The sequence below is a fragment of the Cherax quadricarinatus genome, chromosome 5 (genome assembly GCF_038502225.1).
Source record: "Cherax quadricarinatus isolate ZL_2023a chromosome 5, ASM3850222v1, whole genome shotgun sequence".
Classification (NCBI taxonomy): Eukaryota; Metazoa; Arthropoda; class Malacostraca; order Decapoda; family Parastacidae; genus Cherax; species Cherax quadricarinatus.
The window spans coordinates 8,300,159-8,318,971 of record NC_091296.1 but is presented as its reverse complement, the minus strand read 5'-3'; the positions used below and the strand labels follow the sequence as shown (position 1 = coordinate 8,318,971).

Here is an 18,813-nt window from a genome sequence, read left to right as displayed (position 1 = left end):
CATTTACCTGTAAATGATATTATTAACACTGCTTGCACACACGTGCACCCTTATACTGTACATATGTACACATACATCCATATACATTAGGTAAGCACATACATATACAGTCATGTCATGGTCGAGTCAGATCCTAGATATTTAGACCGCTACTTTACTAAAATATCATGCATTATCGGTTCAGTAGAAAATCATACATAATGGTTTACAATATTGACAAATTGGTGAATAATAGTGTGCAATGCTTGGGTACCTTTATTGCCAAAAACTTTTCACCTGTGCAGAAGGCTTTTTTTTTTTTAAATCTAATACAGAGGTTACTTTACATTAGTAAGACTAATTTGTCAATTCCAATAACTATGTTCCTTTAATCCTTGTATTTACGCTAATGACATCCCTTAATTTACTTTTTCACTTTCGCCCTATACAGGTAGGCCCCACTTTAGTTCTTTGATTTATGGCATTTTGCTAATGCAGCAGTTTTCATTTATACCCAATCTTCGTTTATTCAGACTTCTTACAATAAATATAGCGAGCGATGAATATAAAGACAAAAATATTTTAAATAAGTAATGTGTGTACTGTACATGTATTTTTTAGGCCTAGCTCTATTGCTCAATTATGCTGTTGCAATTTACACTGATGTTCACAGACACTTATGTGAGATCATTTATTAAACTTGGCTGGCATTTTTCACAGCTGAACTGTACACACCCCTCAAGGAAGGTTCCTTGATGTTGGTGAGGGGCTCTTGATTTAGGGAATTGGATCTGTGCTCCAGTTCCCCGAATTAAGCCTGAATGCCTTCCACATCCCCCCCCCAGGCGCTGTATAATCCTCCGGGTTTAGCGCTTCCCCCTTGATTATAATAATAATAATGAACTGTACACAATTCTCACCACAATTATATGTATTGTATCCAGCCCTACCACAACATTCAGTTTGACTCCTTTAGTGCCTTGTAGACTATCAAAAAATTTAATTTTCCTCATCCCTTAGCTCTTTGTATACAACTTTGTTTTTGCTAGAAATGCAGTGCAACCTAAGATATCATTTTCTGCTGGGTCCCTGGTCATGTGAATGTTCAGGGCAACGAAGAGGCAGACTCTGCTGCTGTACATGACCTCCACGTTTCATATAGGGGTATTCCATTCTTACTGTTTTGCTGTAATCTCTAGCCACCTTTGCAACAATGTTGTTCTGAGTTGATTCATAACAAATCATATTCTATCAAGCTGTGTTTAGGTTCCTGGTCTTATCACTGATGCAATTGGGAAACTACGCTCTCCCATCTTTGCATCGGGCACACACGTTTCACTCAAAGGTATCCTTGTGGAGAGGCACTTTGAGAATTGTCAAGTTCCCATATCAGTTGGCCATATTTAAGGTGTTCAATCCCTTGGCCTTGATCAAGGCTAAGGAACTGAAAACCTTAAAATTATCTTTCCACTCCTTTCACTGTCTTCAGTATAAACACTGCCTCTGTATTTGATTAAAAAGCTTGCTGTCTAGGCAAAACATTTCAACAATAAAGATACCCAAGTGTTTCAAGTGTCTTATTCATCAATGGAAAACCTTGTTAAGATCTTTCCACAAATAATCTGAACACAGGAGAGGAAACTTATGAAGTTTCAGGCCATCCTGGGCCATTGTCAGCCCACACCTGTGGAAGAAAGGCAGAGAAGGTCAGAAGATAGAGAGAGAAAGGTAGTATTGGTAGAAGAATTAGCAGCAGTAGTAATAGTAGTAGCAGTAGTGGTGGTACTCATGGTAGAAGTAATAGGAGTGAGTGCAGTGGAGAGGCAGTAGTAGTACTACAGTATATAAGAAGAGAAAAGAGGAGCACAGTAGGAGACCCACTGGCCGATGAGAATAAGGTAAAATCCCACTGGACATAATCTATTATGACTAAAAGCCACCCAGATAAAACTTTCCTGGAACAAGGGATAGAGTATCTAGAATAAATTACAGAAGACAGGTCAAGAGGAAAGGAGATGAGGAAGCAAAGATCAGGTCAAGTCACAAGTGTCCTGAAGATTAGAACATTTGACAATGTATCAAAAAATGGTAGGCATCTACAGAGGCAAAACCAGGATAAAGATTCACATAAGAAAAGTTGTGTACAAGGACTGATTGATAAGATGGCATATGTGAAGGCTAGAAGGAAAGATAATTTAAGCACAGGACCTGTTAAAAGGATGGTTGTGATTTCTAACATGACAATTATTATTATTATAATCAAAAAGAAGCGCTAAGCCACAATCTAACATGACAAGAAAGAGCATTGTTGGTATCAACAAGGCAAACACTTTTTCCTGCTCATTAAATTTGTCATCCCTTGTGGCTTAGTGCTTCTTTTTGATTATAATAATAATAATAATTAAATTTGTCAGAGTAACTGATTTTACCAAAGTACTGAAGAAGAGAGGACTAAAAGCATCAGTGACAAGAGAAATATGGAGGGTGTAGTTAAAATTTTCAAGAGCAGATATTTAAGGAAGGCAAAGAAAAGATTTTCTCACCTGACAATCAGCAGGATTGTCAGGTGAGAAAATGAGCTGTGAAGACTGAAAATTTCAGGGTCTAGAAATTGAGGGTTGCAGATGCAGAAGGCATAGAGAAAGCAACAAACAAAACACAGATGGAGCATGGTATGAAGAGCAGAATGTACATGTCACTATACATTGTCTTGAGGTAAAAAAAAAAAAAAAAAAATGACTCTCAGAATAGTAGACATGAACATTAAGGAAAGGAAGCAGTGAGTTGGATTCTCATTCTCCTTTGAACTTGACAGGAGGAAGATTGTTAAAGGCATCAAGAAAAGGCTGGAAGAGACTTAGTAATATGTCCCAAGAGCAAAGATATCTACACGACATATATGAATTGTAGAAAGTACAACAGTTTTGAAATACTCTATGCAATGATTAGCAAGAACAGGGGATAGAGAGGCCATACCAATACTATAGGTTTGAGAGTAAAATTTACCTTAAAAGGAAAAGTTAAAAGCCCACACCAGGTAAGTAAGATCAAGACAGACATCACTGGTATAAGGAGATAAAGTAGCCCTTTTTTGTCCTTTACTCTCCTAAGTGCAGGTTATTTGTAAAATGCTCCAGTGGCAGTATTGTGACTATTCTTTGTTAGGTCTTTTTGAAATATATTTTCTATTATTATTTTATCAATTCACTACATCTGTATTAATTTTAAGGTATTAATAAATCTTGCTTTGTGGCCCAGTGATCAACCCACCAAAATATTTACAGTATGTTTTACATAAAAATACATTTACTATATATTTTACATTTAAAACAGAAGCACTTTTTGTTGTAAAATTAAAGATATTTCGGTAATCATCACCTTGCACGTTTGATACATCAGAAATAATATGTCTAAAAATAGTATCAGTATAAAATATTAAATTTTGCATACTTTACCATGCACCCCTCATGATCCAAGGAAGTGGATCTATCCTCCCCTTCCTTGGATCAAACTCAACTGCCTCCCATTTCCCATGCACTGTATGATTCATATAGGTTTAGTGCTTCCCCTTCATTAAAATAATAATTTGCCCTGGAAAGAAAGATGTTTTATGTGAATTGCCAAGTGTTGGCACTGTAGAATTGGTGGTGTCCCTGTCCAGAAAGTTTCATTCCACAGTTACAGCAAACACATGCATTTCTCATCTAACTTTACCTGTCTTGCTCCATTTCTAGTTCAATTTTTTGGGATAAATGCAATTAGAAGAAGCTACAATACTTCATCCTTGCTCCATTTTTTAGCTACCATAATATTTACAAGAGGTATTCTTTACACCAGTATGATCACTTTTTTGTCTCTTTCTTTACAGTGAGCCTGATATTATTATTGAAAGTCAATTCTTACTTTATTGTAATTATAGATTATGTCATACTTACATAGAATCAGAGGACAATGCACACACACACACACACACACATGCACGCACGCACACACACGCACACACAAAATACACTTTATGGATGATTACAGCCAAGGGAAGATCTATATAATCAGTATCTGAAACTAATATAAAAGCTACCCATGTGACATGTTCAAAGAACTTCTCAAGTGGTTTTGCAAAATTTTCACTTTTTTTTTTTTTTTTTTGTAAAAAATTAAGATAAATAATCAATTAATACACTTGAGCATAATTTCTACTGAGCCTGTCACATCTATATAAACATGCAATGATTTATTATACAGGCAAAAAGAATGTTTTAAGATTTAAAAATATAGAAAATGCTAAAAAGTAATGTACTGGAATACAATACACCCAAAACCCAGAATATATAAATTGGGAAAGTACTGTACAAGCAAGGAAATTTTTGTCAGAAGTCTTGAATTTAGAAGTAGGAATCATCTAGAGCACTAGTACATTCGTCAGTTTTAAGTGGTACTGTAGTTTGTGTTCCTACTCCATTCTACCTCACACCAGTAATTAGTCAAGATTTAATTGGTACTGTAATTTGAATGCTCCTACACTGCACTACCTCCAACCAGTAATTAGTCAATGGTAATGTTTACACGAGTGCTGGTTCAACGTTATAAGGCCTTGATGGTAGTAATGCATTTCACAATTTAGTTTAATACTACATATGTTTATTATACAAAGAATATAATACTGATTTAGAGAAAGTGCTCATCTTCAAGGGCAGGGAAATTTATTGCAACTCAAATATGAGTGTCATGTATTCTCAGCTATAATGTTCATTTTCTATAACCTAAAAAATGTGCTCCTAGTTGTAATCCTCAGCCCCTTGTCAACTTATTTTTGATATAGACAAAAAATACTGTAATTGCTAAAAACTAGCATACAACATAATATAGTAATAGATAAAGTCTCTTAGTATGCAGTACACAGTGTATACCCAAAATATGCATGAAGCAATTTTCATATTGTATTATGGTATTTTATGCTTAATAAAATTGCTAATTTAACATTGTTAGTTGAATAATTTCCTTTAAATTTTCATAAGTACATGTATATTTAATTAGCTTTATTAAAACTTTTAAAATTAAGATATGCTTTGATTAGCTTTATTAATATTTTTTAAATTAAAATATGCTTTAATCAGGAAATCTATTGATTTTACAGGCAGTAATATAAAATTATACAACAGCTCTGACAGCACATAGCTGTTGTAGGCTTTCATGATTGCTGAACTATCAGTACGTAGTCAATTAGTGATGAGTCCCATATAACTTCACACCAAAACAAACTAGTACATGAAAATTTAAGCTGTCATACACTACATTTTGAAATTATTATTTTATGTTCTGGCAAAATATTTTGCCCAGGGAAACAAGCATATGTTATACAGTCATGTCTTTAAACTGTGTTATGGACTCCATGTTAAATCCATGAAAACATTGACCACCTGCAGCTGAATCATAACACAACACTCATAAGTGACCTGCCACTCATTGCTATTAGCAAAGTAAATTATACTAAATCACATACAGTACTCTATCTGGAGAATTTTACTGGAATCAATTAACATGGTGAATTTATTTAAAACATGGCAGGTAAATGGCAACTGCATTAATGTAGTTCGACATTCAAGGAAAACACTGGAGGATGTCGCTGACGACTTGCCAAAAATGTCCCCAAAAGCTAACTTTTTTTTTTTTTTTTTGGGGGGGGGGGGCTAAAACTACATTCCTTTACTTAGGACCAAAATCAATTTATGGCTGAGAATATATGAAGAAAATATGCAAATAATAATTCTCAAAAACGCAACATACGGGAAGAAATCAAAAAGGGAGGGTAGAGTGTTCAAGATAGAGATGCTAAGTTATTTTTCCTCCAAATCAGTATTGTTGAATTACTGTATTTTTAATGTATGAAGCAAACAATGTTGAGCATTTAAGATGAGCAGTTTAATTTAAATTTTGATTAAAAAACAAAGTTGAAAAGATAGAATACTTTAAAGATACATTTCATCCTTGCATAATATACTAAGACTAGTTTTACACTGTCAGAAACACAATTCTAGATTATTTCTTACTCATTTACTTTTGTCACTTTATATGATAAGCAATTCAAGTGACAGTACATATCTAGTTTATCATCAAAGAGCACATTGAAATTTTAGGCATAAATTGGGTGTTTTATATATATACACAGCATCTCATTTAAAAAACATCAGATGATACTTAAGTATTCATCTTTTAAAGCATTCACTAAAGCTTTGAGAAAAATCAAATTTATGTACACTAATATATATACTATACAGACAGTGACAGTCTTAAATGTATCACATTGTCTAGTAAAACCATCACAAGCAAGAGTTGAGATTGAGAACCAGACACATGTAGCAGCCTCTACATTGGCACCACAAATAACCCAAGGGAGACCCCTTATTAGTATCCAGTAGCCCATGAACCTTTAATTTCCCATATTTTATTACAAATTCTACAGCCTCGGTGTCAAGGTTAACACAGGAAACTCAAAGAAAGTCACAGCAAGAAACTTCAGATGACTAAGCCCCTTTTGTACAGATAAAAATGGATGCCAAGAAAGATGCAAATAAAAATACCTCTTAAGGACAAGAGCCACTGTAGACAATATTCTGCTTAGGATGAGCTTTATTAAATCAATAATATGAAAGTTAATACACATGTGCAACATCTGGATATCTTTATTGTAGACGTTTCGCCATCCAGTGGCTTTATCAATACAGATTCTAGGACATAATTGGAAGACAGTAGAACTATATACAAAAGATGAGGTAATCAGTCCCTCAGCCTTGGAGTTAGTGTTCTACCACGATGCTGTGAACACTAACTCCAAGGCAGAGGGACTGATTACCTCATTACAATAAAGATATCCAGATGTTGCACATGTGTCTTAACTTTCATATTGTTGGTATTTTATACCTTTCTTGCACAAATCAATAATAGGAAAACTAAAATAGAAGTTTATATACTGTCACACTGGGAAAGGGGGGGGGTATGGAAGTTAGAGATTCAGACGGAGGGTTGACCAGGTGGAATACAGGATTAATTTGTTCTTGCATCATATTCACTGGTGGGACTCAAATAAGTAATAATTTTGCAAGAGACAGAGAAATGTTCAATGTTCGTCTGTTTTGTTCTATGGTGCAAAAACTGGACTGTTACTGCTCTATGCATTTTCTCCTGTATCTTCCTCTCTTAACAAATTTTGTTGCTGTTTTAAGCCATTAAGTAGACATGTTTATTTTCACAGTTGATAACACATGCACTGACTAGGCTTTGCAAGCACCAATCATACTTTGTTCTCAAATTGTTGAGGTAATGTTCTGTAACATTTCACCTATGTAATGCTTGCTACATCTCCCACAAAGATGTAAGAAGCCATCAGATGTAGTTTAGTGGCCATGATGACATCTCACATTATTTATATTATTGTCATGAGTGCTAAACCCATAGGGGTCATAGTTCCTGGACTCGAGCTGTTTACTAGCATCAACGTACAACCCCCTCCCCCTCATAGTGTGTGCGTGCTTCCCTAAAGGGAGGTGCCTCATGCTGGTGAGGGGATTTTGATTACTATGTGGTTGCTAATACATTACAGTATAATGTTCCTTAAGTATTAGTTATCTGGTAAGAGACTCCAATGCTGCAAAAGAGCAAAACTATGCTTGTGTCCTGTCTTCAGTATTCAGTCTATCATATACACTTTTCACTTTTTAATTTCTAGTGGCTGCAAACTTAACATACAACCCTCCTCTTTTAACCTATACTGTTTCATTATTCTAGCACTGTTTATTAAGCACCTTCCAGTACTTTTTTCAGTACAGTACCTCTTCAGTTTATAAATTTGACATCTTGTTCTCCTAATTTATGGTTTTTAAAAATCTTGTCTTGTGGTTATCATGTTTCCTCTCTTCCTACCATAACCAATGAGAGCATGCCAATATTTCAGCCTTCCTTCCCAGGTCTCATTTGTTTAAAAGGAATCAATTTTGTAGTACATCTTTGGACTTTTTCTAGCCTCTCCAAGTATTGTTTTTAGAATTTTAGAAATGGATACCATATCATCACTGCACATTCTAATTTTGGTCTAACGTATGTTGTTAATAACATTCCTAGTCTATCCCCACCCATAAAGACTACACTATTTTAAATTTACCTAGTGTAGCACTATGACTCTCTTGACAATTTCATCATTATGTTCTACTGGTGACTTATCAATGACAAGTCCTAGGTCATACATTTTTGCTTTCTTTCATTTCTATTTCATAACACTTTTGTTTTTTTTTAATGTACTGGCCATCTCCCACAGAGGCAGGAAGACACTTATCAACGTTAAATTCCATCGTTAATCTTTTTTTTCACTTGCTCAATCTGTTGTAAGTTTCTTGAAGGGATCAAGTTCCTAGAGGTTGCACAAAACTAAAAACCATAAATAATGGAAAGTTAAGTCTCCATAACAAATTTTGTTTCAATTTGGGTTCATTTTGTGTCAAGAGATCATATCTCTGTAAAAGTACAGCATACTGTTCTAATCTGCTTGATAATGATATTTATAACTATAAGGTATAACTGGCAAAACAGAGATTTAAACAGAAAAAGCATTGGATTTTTACTGAGGTAAAAACTGGATAATCAAAATTTACAAATACACAAACCCATGAATTTTAAGGAGAAGATTCATTTTTAGTGCTACATTCAGGAACCTTGCAATACATGCTCATAGATATGCACAAAGTTTCATTCCTCATGTTAAGTCATTGATGTAAATTTAAAACACCAGAGCAAATGCCCAATAACAACTGCAGCACCCCACTGGCAACACTGCCCAAAAAGACATTTTACCTTGTCTCTCATCCACTGTAATGGTTTGCTTTTTCTCCTGTTTTGTAGTTTCCAGCTTAGTCTCAAGAAATCTAATTGGAAGCTTTCTTGGTCTTTTAGTAAACAGCCAAAACATCATCGTGGTAAGTATTCAGTGACAGGGACACAAGTGCATATGTCTACACCAGTCTTTATGTGGGTGCACCACACTTTTAGTGAAACATCATGGGACATAACCTAAGAATTCAAGAACAGGTTTTCTATGTTTTTTTTTTTTTTTTTTTTTTCAACAAGTCGGCCGTCTCCCACCGAGGCAGGGTGACCCAAAAAAGAAAGAAAATCCCCAAAAAGAAAATACTTTCATCATCATTCAACACTTTCACCACACTCGCACATTATCACTGTTTTTGCAGAGGTGCTCAGAATACAACAGTCTAGAAGCATAAACATATAAAGATACACAACATATCCCTCCAAACTGCCAATATCCCAAACCCCTCCTTTAAAGTGCAGGCATTGTACTTCCCATTTCCAGGACTCAAGTCCGACTATATGAAAATAACCGGTTTCCCTGAATCCCTTCACTAAATATTACCCTGCTCACACTCCAACAGATCGTCAGGTCCCAAGTACCATTCGTCTCCATTCACTCCTATCTAACACGCTCACGCACGCTTGCTGGAAGTCCAAGCCCCTTACCCACAAAACCTCCTTTACCCCCTCTCTCCAACCCTTTCGAGGACGACCCCTACCCCGCCTTCCTTCCCCTATAGATTTATATGCTTTCCATGTCATTCTACTGTGATCCATTCTCTCTAAATGACCAAACCACCTCAACAACCCCTCTTCTGCCCTCTGACTAATACTTTTATTAACTCCACACCTTCTCCTAATTTCCACACTCCGAATTTTCTGCATAATATTTACACCACACATTGCCCTTAAACAGGACATCTCCGCTGCCTCCAACCGTCTCCTCGCTGCTGCATTTACCACCCAAGCTTCACACCCATATAAGAGTGTTGGTACTACTATACTTTCATACATTCCCTTCTTTGCCTCCATAGATAACGTTTTTTGACTCCACATATACCTCAACGCACCACTCACCTTTTTTCCCTCATCAATTCTATGATTAACCTCATCCTTCATAAATCCATCCGCCGACACGTCAACTCCCAAGTATCTGAAAACATTCACTTCTTCCATACTCCTCCTCCCCAATTTGATATCCAATTTTTCTTTATCTAAATCATTTGACACCCTCATCACCTTACTCTTTTCTATGTTCACTTTCAACTTTCTACCTTTACACACATTCCCAAACTCATCCACTAACCTTTGCAATTTTTCTTTAGAATCTCCCATAAGCACAGTATCATCAGCAAAAAGTAACTGTGTCAATTCCCATTTTGAATTTGATTCCCCATAATTTAATCCCACCCCTCTCCCAAACACCCTAGCATTTACTTCCTTTACAACCCCATCTATAAATATATTAAACAACCATGGTGACATTACACATCCCTGTCTAAGACCTACTTTTACCGGGAAGTAGTCTCCCTCTCTTCTACACACCCTAACCTGAGCCTCACTATCCTCATAAAAACTCTTTACAGCATTTAATAACTTACCACCTATTCCATATACTTGCAACATCTGCCACATTGCTCCTCTATCCACTCTATCATATGCCTTTTCTAAATCCATAAATGCAATAAAAACTTCCCTATCTTTATCTAAATACTGTTCACATATATGCTTCAATGTAAACACCTGATCTACACATCCCCTACCCACTCTAAAACCTCCTTGCTCATCCGCAATCCTACATTCTGTCTTACCTCTAATTCTTTCAATTATAACCCTACCGTACACTTTTCCTGGTATACTCAGTAAGCTTATTCCTCTATAATTTTTACAGTCTCTTTTGTCCCCTTTCCCTTTATATAAAGGGACTATACATGCTCTCTGCCAATCCCTAGGTACCTTCCCCTCTTTCATACATTTATTAAACAAAAGTACCAACCACTCCAACACTATATCCCCCCCTGCTTTTAACATTTCTGTCATGATCCCATCAGTTCCAGCTGCTTTACCCCCTTTCATTTTACGTAATGCCTCACGTACCTCCCCCACACTTACATTCTGCTCTTCTTCACTCCTAAAAGATGGTATACCTCCCTGACCAGTGCATGAAATTACTGCCTCTGTTTCTTCCTTAACATTTAAAAGTTCCTCAAAATATTCTCGCCATCTACCCAATACCTCCATCTCCCCATCTACTAACTCCCCTACTCTGTTTTTAACTGACAAATCCATATTTTCCCTAGGCTTTCTTAACTTGTTTAACTCACTCCAAAATTTTTTCTTATTTTCATTAAAATTTCTTGACAGTGCCTCTCCCACTCTATCATTTGCTCTCCTTTTGCACTCTCTCACCACTCTCTTTACCTTTCTTTTACTCTCCATATACTCTGCTCTTCTTATAACACTTCTGCTTTGTAAAAACCTCTCATAAGCTACCTTTTTCTCTTTTATCACACCCTTTACTTCATCATTCCACCAATCACTCCTCTTTCCTCCTGCCCCCACCCTCCTATAACCACAAACTTCTGCCCCACATTCTAATACTGCATTTTTAAAACTATTCCAACCCTCTTCAACCCCCCCACTACTCATCTTTGCACTAGCCCACCTTTCTGCCAATAGTCGCTTATATCTCACCCGAACTTCCTCCTCCCTTAGTTTATACACTTTCACTTCCCTCTTACTTGTTGTTGCCACCTTCCTCTTTTCCCATCTACCTCTTACTCTAACTGTAGCTACAACTAAATAATGATCCGATATATCAGTTGCCCCTCTATAAACATGTACATCCTGGAGCCTACCCATCAACCTTTTATCCACCAATACATAATCTAATAAACTACTTTCATTACGTGCTACATCATACCTTGTATATTTATTTATCCTCTTTTTCATAAAATATGTATTACTTATTACCAAATTTCTTTCTACACATAGCTCAATTAAAGGCTCCCCATTTACATTTACCCCTGGCACCCCAAATTTACCTACTACTCCCTCCATAACATTTTTACCCACTTTAGCATTAAAATCCCCAACCACCATTACTCTCACACTTGATTCAAAACTCCCCACGCATTCACTCAACATTTCCCAAAATCTCTCTCTCTCCTCTACACTTCTCTCTTCTCCAGGTGCATACACGCTTATTATAACCCACTTTTCACATCCAATCTTTATTTTACTCCACATAATCCTTGAATTAATACATTTATAGTCCCTCTTTTCCTGCCATAGCTTATCCTTCAACATTATTGCTACTCCTTCTTTAGCTCTAACTCTATTTGAAACCCCTGACCTAATCCCATTTATTCCTCTCCACTGAAACTCTCCCACCCCCTTCAGCTTTGTTTCACTTAAAGCCAGGACATCCAGCTTCTTCTCATTCATAACATCCACAATCATCTCTTTCTTATCATCTGCACAACATCCACGCACATTCAGACTTCCCACTTTGACAATTTTCTTCTTCTTATTCTTTTTAGTAATCTTTACAGGAAAAGGGGTTACTAGCCCATTGTTCCCGGCATTTTAGTTGACTTTTACAACACGCATGGCTTACGGAGGAAAGATTCTTATTCCACTTCCCCATGGATATAAAAGGAAAATTAATAAGACCAAGAACTATTAAGATAAAATCAAAGAAAACTCAGATGAGTGTGTATAAATAAATGTGTACATGTATGTGTAGTGTGACCTAAGTGTAAGTAGAAGTAGCAAGACATGCCTGTAATCTTGCATATTTATGAGACAGACAAAAGACATCAGCAATCCTACCATCATGTAAAACAATCACAGGCTTCGTTTTACACTCACTTGGCAGGACGGTAGTACCTCCCTGGGTGGTTGCTGTCTACCAACCTACTACCTACATTAAAAGTGCCTGTGTAATCAACCTTGAAAAAAATATGTCCATGTCATGGCTGGGAATAATACAGCCTAGTCTGTACTAATCCAGTTTTAAGAATGGACAAACATGTATTTAATATACTACCTCTTGCAAAATTACTTCTGGGCAATCAGATTAGTGAAGAAAACCTATGCCTCATTTTGTCAACCTTCCCACTAATGTTCTCCTTTTCTCTCTTCCACTGTGATGAGACATTAGCTAGCATTTTGGTGTCCTACTGTTGACATGATAAAGCTCAACTCAAGTCAAATATTGCTTACAATCTACTTGTCTTTGTGTGGCATTGTTTATATATGCAAATATCCAGTACAACATGGTCTGTTTACTTTCAGATCTTAGTTGGACATTGTTCTTATTAATAATTTACCCAATATAATGAGCAGTGGTGGCAAACTCTAATTTAAAATATTATAAAACATACAACTCTTCCCTCCCTATTTTTCTTCTTTAAGGCCCTTGTAATGCTCTAACAGGTCAGTTTAAGCTTGGTGAAAGGGGAAAGAAATTAGTCATCTTTTCCTATGACATCTTTAGGTCCTGGTATAACTATTCACATGGCTTTTGAATTTGAGTTTTAGGTGATGTTAGTTGTACAGGTGTCGGGGTAGTGCTGGGTCACCTGTCGTACAAGGTCAGAGCCAATGTCAGTGCCAGAGGGCAAATACGGCTCGCTCGTGCCAGCTGCTAGGCAGGGATCGTCGTTTATATCGCTGCAAGACAAACATGATGCTAGAAAACTAAATATAAGGACATGAACACTAGGGTTAAACACACAGTTGAGTCTGTCACTACACATAAGCTGAACAAATACACGCCATTAAAACAAATAACTAAATACAAAGCTAGCTTCAATGATGCTATTAATATACTCACAAAAAATTCTAACTAAAAATGAGGTTAACACAGGCTTACAAATCTATAAGCAACCACATGTACAGTACATTTTAAGAAATAAGATGCAATATTCAAGGCAAAATTAAATGATCTGTTAAAATATTAGCAAAATAAAAAAATACTGTATATCTTAATGAGCGCTGATAAAACTGGAAGACAACACAGATTAAACAACAAACCCTCCAAGCTTTTTCTGAAGGAAAATTTTATAAGAACACAAACAGGAAATACTATTATTTTTAAGCAGGAAACTACAGCAGGTTTGCAAGCCCTCGCTAGGAAATGTAATATACAAATGATTTCAATGTTAATGCATAATCAAGAGTAACTTACAATAAGAAAGGTCAGGTGGCAGAGTATTTTTACTGTCAAAAGTACAGTATATTAATACTTTCCTTACCCTACCCGAGTTTTCCCCTTGTCAGCACAGGGTACTCATTCCAACATTAACATAGCATTGGGTGCAAATATGTACTATATAATAATTTAATTCCTAGTGTCAGAAACACTGCCAGCCACTTCCATTATATATGATTAACACACACTTATTGTGTTATATTTCAGATGCGTGATAAATATCACAATGAACAGCGAGAGAATTTCCACACTCACCACTGCATCTAGTACTTGGAGAGACAATGCTGCATCATAATGTGACAATGAATCTTTACATTCATGCATCTTGTACACAACTGTATGAGGTTCACATGGGCCTCAGAGCTGGGCCAATAAACATTTATCTATAAATATTGCAGTGCTACTGAGCACAAAGCAATTCAATGCAACAAATTTACAGTATGTATACACAAATAACTCTCACATAGGAGACAAACTTATCATGATGTTTGTCTGACTTGGACCATTAACTACTTAGTGGTCCAAATTGGACTGAAACGTCAACACAAGTTTGTGTCTCCTGTGTGCGGGTTATCTGCATATTGTTCCAGTCATGATATTGTGCCGTCTTTTTCTTTATAGTATGTACTCTAATATTCTCACAACAAAGTACAGTATTAGACTTCCAATAAAAAAATCTTATGAATTTACTGCACAACATATTTAATAAAACATGAAAATTCTAATGATGGCCACTTCAGTCGTAACAAAATATTAAATTACTGTATTCCAATAGTGGCAACTTTATAAAACCAAAATTCATCTAAATACATGTAGCTTGATTTTATTAATGAAGTGTGTCATAATTTTGTTGTCCTGCTTTAAGCATTCAATGCACGAAATATTTAATGACATACGAATAATACAGAAAGTGCCGACAGATATCCATTTTATGAAATTTTTTGCTAAAATTTTTTGAAAACTTTCAATGCTGTTTTGTAATTAATCTGGGTATAACTTTTTACTTAACTGCAATTTACCCAATAAATGTTGCTAATCATTGATATGGAGTCATGCAATCACTACTTCTCTAAGTATTGTGTTAAAGCAAATAATAAACCTGAACAATGATACTCTCTGTCAGTCACAGCTATCAGTAACTAACAGATAAATCTCTAAAAGGAAAAAAAACACTTTTCTTGACTTGTATACAGTAAAACAAATATGTGAATTCACTTATACTTATGAATAAATGATATGGCCACAACTCTGTGTGAAAGGGACATGAGGAATGGGTAAGTCTCACACATCCTGCATGAGACTCAACATGTATGATACACTATAAACATATATATTGAAATATGAATGTATAAAGGGCTGGCCTTACATCAGGCAGATTCTCCTAGTCAGCTTTTAATCTTTGTCTCCTAAGTTTTCACATGGAATACCTGTTATTAGTGAAAGATTGTGGGATATATTATTAGTAAACAATATTTACTGAATTATCAGAGCACGCTATACGTTCAATAATAACTGTAGGTACAACTTAAAATTGGTTGTGAAGTTCCAAAGTTCTAAGATCTACAAAAAATGACATGTGATAGAATATTTTTATCCTTTAGCATTATTATATGCTAGTATTTTTTTGTATTAATACTGTAATAAAAACTTGTACATATACATATATGAACTTGACTGGTGCCTACCAGACATGGATGTCCCTGTCATTCTATACATAGGCACAGATAAGTATTCATGTAATGTATACATACAGAGTAACAGTTACACTATATTTCCATGTTTGGGACATCAGAATTTTCAAGGCTACCTGTATGCAACAGTACAGTAAGCAATTCTTAAATTTTCAAATACATTAAAAACTGTACTATTTAGAATTTTAATCATTAGCATCAATAATATGAGAAATACAAATCAATTTCATTCAGAATATAAAATACAGCACAAGGTAAAGAGTAGTTACTGCCTTGAAATGTGAAACACTATTCCAGTACTGTATCTGCCCACCACTATCTCTCATCTTATTGTAAATTGTCATTTACAGTTTAAACTGAAGATTTAATTCATAGCAATGTGATAACTGCTTGTAATTCTTTGACAACTTTCATTCGTTGCTACTTGAGTAATTCTTCAGGGACTGCCGATGGTTAAGACCCAGTGCTTTAAACGTTATGAAAATTGTATCTAATTACTGTAACAGAAATTACTTTTAAGTTTTACTGATTGCACAAGGGTAATTAATGTATTTTCACAGCTAAACCTCATTAAACTGTAATCATCAGACCCAGAATTCTTCTGCTGCTTAGGCTTTCCAAATAAAAGTTGATAAGTTACAGTAGTGGTGCTCATAAAACTCTATACTTATTAGGAAATGCTTTTTACATTTTCCTTGCTTTATGCAAATGCAATCCATGGCAGCTGTGTTAAGCTTAATCAGGCTGACAAACACTTAATTTCGCATAATTGAGTTCTGGAGGAGGAAAGTAGGGTGCCTGCACTCCGGAGGAGGAGGAGGAGTGACAATGTTATGCTTCAGAGGATCATTTTAGATATGATGTCTGCACACTTTGGGCAAATAACTACTGAATTAATGATGGTAGGTTAGATTAGGTAAGGTACATCAGGAATCAGGGCAAGTGTTTCCTGACATGGGTCTTAGTCATATGATGACCCACAGTTGGAGCTTTTGGTCATCTGACCGAGGCCTTCTGTTGGCTTACTCCTCCTCCCCTTTGAAAATTTTGGTTATAATTATAGCCATTAGATAATTTCCAATAAAATGCTGGTAATGTTTCTTATTTTGGGGTCACCATACCTTGGTGGAAGACAGCTAGTGGTAAAAAAACACGTTCAAGTTTTGCAAAGAGCACATCTGATAAGGTGAATGCATATCACATATACAAAATTATCAACAGAACTAGGACACTGCACAATAACAACTTAATTGGCATAAAGGAAGGGAGCCTCTATATTCACTTAGATAAGGCATACAATAATACTTATCAGCCATTACTGTACTGTACGTATAATTAAATCTAAACAGCAGACACATTGGCCAATAAAAGAATGAAATACTGTACAGTACAGTAGGTATAAAATTATTTTTTTTATTATATTCCATCCTATATTAGAAAGGTTTTTCATTAAAATATACCAGACTATTTCTCCTGCCCAGTATTTTCATTTATACCTCATATAGTATATCCTATTCTACATGGAGCAGTGGAACAGAATTCTTCCTCGTAAGCCATGCATGTCATAAGAGGTCACTAAAATGCCGGAAGCAAGGGGCTAGTAGCCCCTTCTCCCATATACATTACTAAATTTAAAAAGAGAAACTTTCATTTTTCTTTTTAGGTCACCCTGCCTTAGTGGGATACAGCCGGTTTGTTGAAAAAAAATAATAGCAGCAGCAATATTCTTAGATCAAGCACTCTGATGACATCTTGAAGTTATCAGGGTCACTTTTTTAATTATCTAGGTCCAACTATTAAGAGCTTTTTAGTAAAGTGGTTATATTGTAGAGTTTGACAAGTTGCTGCCTCTGTTTATCTGTATTAAAATCACAGAGATTACCACCAAGCTCTATTACTATATGGAGACAATGGACCAGAGAAAGTGGTGATTAATGTTGATCAAAACACATTCAGATAGTAATTCATTATCTTTGGTACAAGTGGAATTGGCATGTCTCTCGTACAGCTGTGCATAAGTTCATTATTTTGTTGCGGGCTGCCAATTAAATAAAGTTCACTCTCATTCTTGTTTAACTACATAGTATTCCTTATGTTTGATATATGCAGTGCAGTGTAAGGGTTCTTTTTCTTCTCATGACTGTGTGAGTTGTGACTTGTGTGTATAAGAGTATGAAACAATCCCAGAAGCAGTGATACATATATGATATTTGTGATCTCTGAATCACAAATGGAAGTTCATTAAAATAGAAAGTGTCACCACAAATGTTTCAATTTACAACTAACCCACAAATTGGAAATAAAAGCCAAACATTTTCAGCGTCCTGGGCCATTAACAAGGTAAAGGAAGCCGGAAGTCTGGTCAGGAAATTGGGAGATGAAGAGAAAGCTAAAGTCAAATTAAGTCATGCATGTTTTGAACATTCTAATAATTAGCAGAATGTATTTAGGGACAAGCATCTTTAGAAAGCCAGGGCTAAGATTCATATCAAAGATTCTGTGTGTAAGAGCAGATTAACAAGATTGAGTTTGTGAAGGATCAGAGAAAGAAATAATCCTTGAAGAGGACTAATGTAAGGGATGGCTAAAGTCTCTAATATAACAGAAAAAAGAAAAGAGTTCTTAGTTCTTAGTGTCAGCAATGCAAAAACACTTCTTTTGCATTCTTTTGTCTTTAGGAAAGCTTCCAATTTGTAGATTATTTGCGAATTATTCCAGGAATGGTACTTTGATGAAATCTTCTGAACTCCTGACTAAAGGCAAATATTGTCATACTTGAGCTTCTCTCCACAGATGTCAATGCTATACTGTATGTGTACTGTTCTTATTCACATTGCATCAATAGGTAAGTTGTCTTTAGTTGAAGATTTTTTTTAATTAACCTAAGTGTTAATAACCCAGGATAACCCAAAAAGCCAAGCAGTGGGGCTCATTTTTTACTGAAATCTTTAAGGCCTTTTCCTTAAGATATGACTCGTATCATCTAACCAGCTTCTAGGAACACCAGGTACAACTGCTAAGGGAAACTGCAAGTTCATGAAACTTGCCCATGCATCTTGCCTCAACTGGATT

General features: G+C 35.6%; 2 protein-coding genes across 6 annotated transcripts in view; one reads left to right on the top strand and one right to left on the bottom strand.

Annotated features, from left to right (window-relative positions):
* The window catches only part of LOC128684896 (testis-expressed protein 9), a 78,118-nt gene extending 62,703 nt beyond the window's left edge, over positions 1-15,415 (top strand). For all 3 annotated transcript variants that reach the window (XM_053771227.2, XM_053771226.2, XM_070099692.1), the window contains one exon: positions 14,258-15,415. The gene's annotated coding sequence lies outside the window, so the exon portion shown is untranslated. The remainder of the gene's footprint in view (positions 1-14,257) is intronic.
* DAAM (disheveled-associated activator of morphogenesis-like protein) overlaps positions 1-18,813 on the bottom strand; it is a 368,710-nt gene that overhangs the window by 5,082 nt on the left and 344,815 nt on the right. Inside the window, exon 22 of one of the 3 annotated variants that reach the window (XM_070099673.1) lies at positions 13,428-13,509. The exons of 1 other annotated variant lie outside the window; for it this stretch is intronic. In XM_070099673.1, the coding sequence (XP_069955774.1) occupies positions 13,444-13,509 (66 nt within the window). In that variant the 3' untranslated portion in view covers positions 13,428-13,443. Of the gene's footprint in view, positions 1-13,418; positions 13,510-18,813 lie in introns of all 3 variants that reach the window. One more of the 3 variants, XM_070099665.1, reaches the window with a different exon arrangement.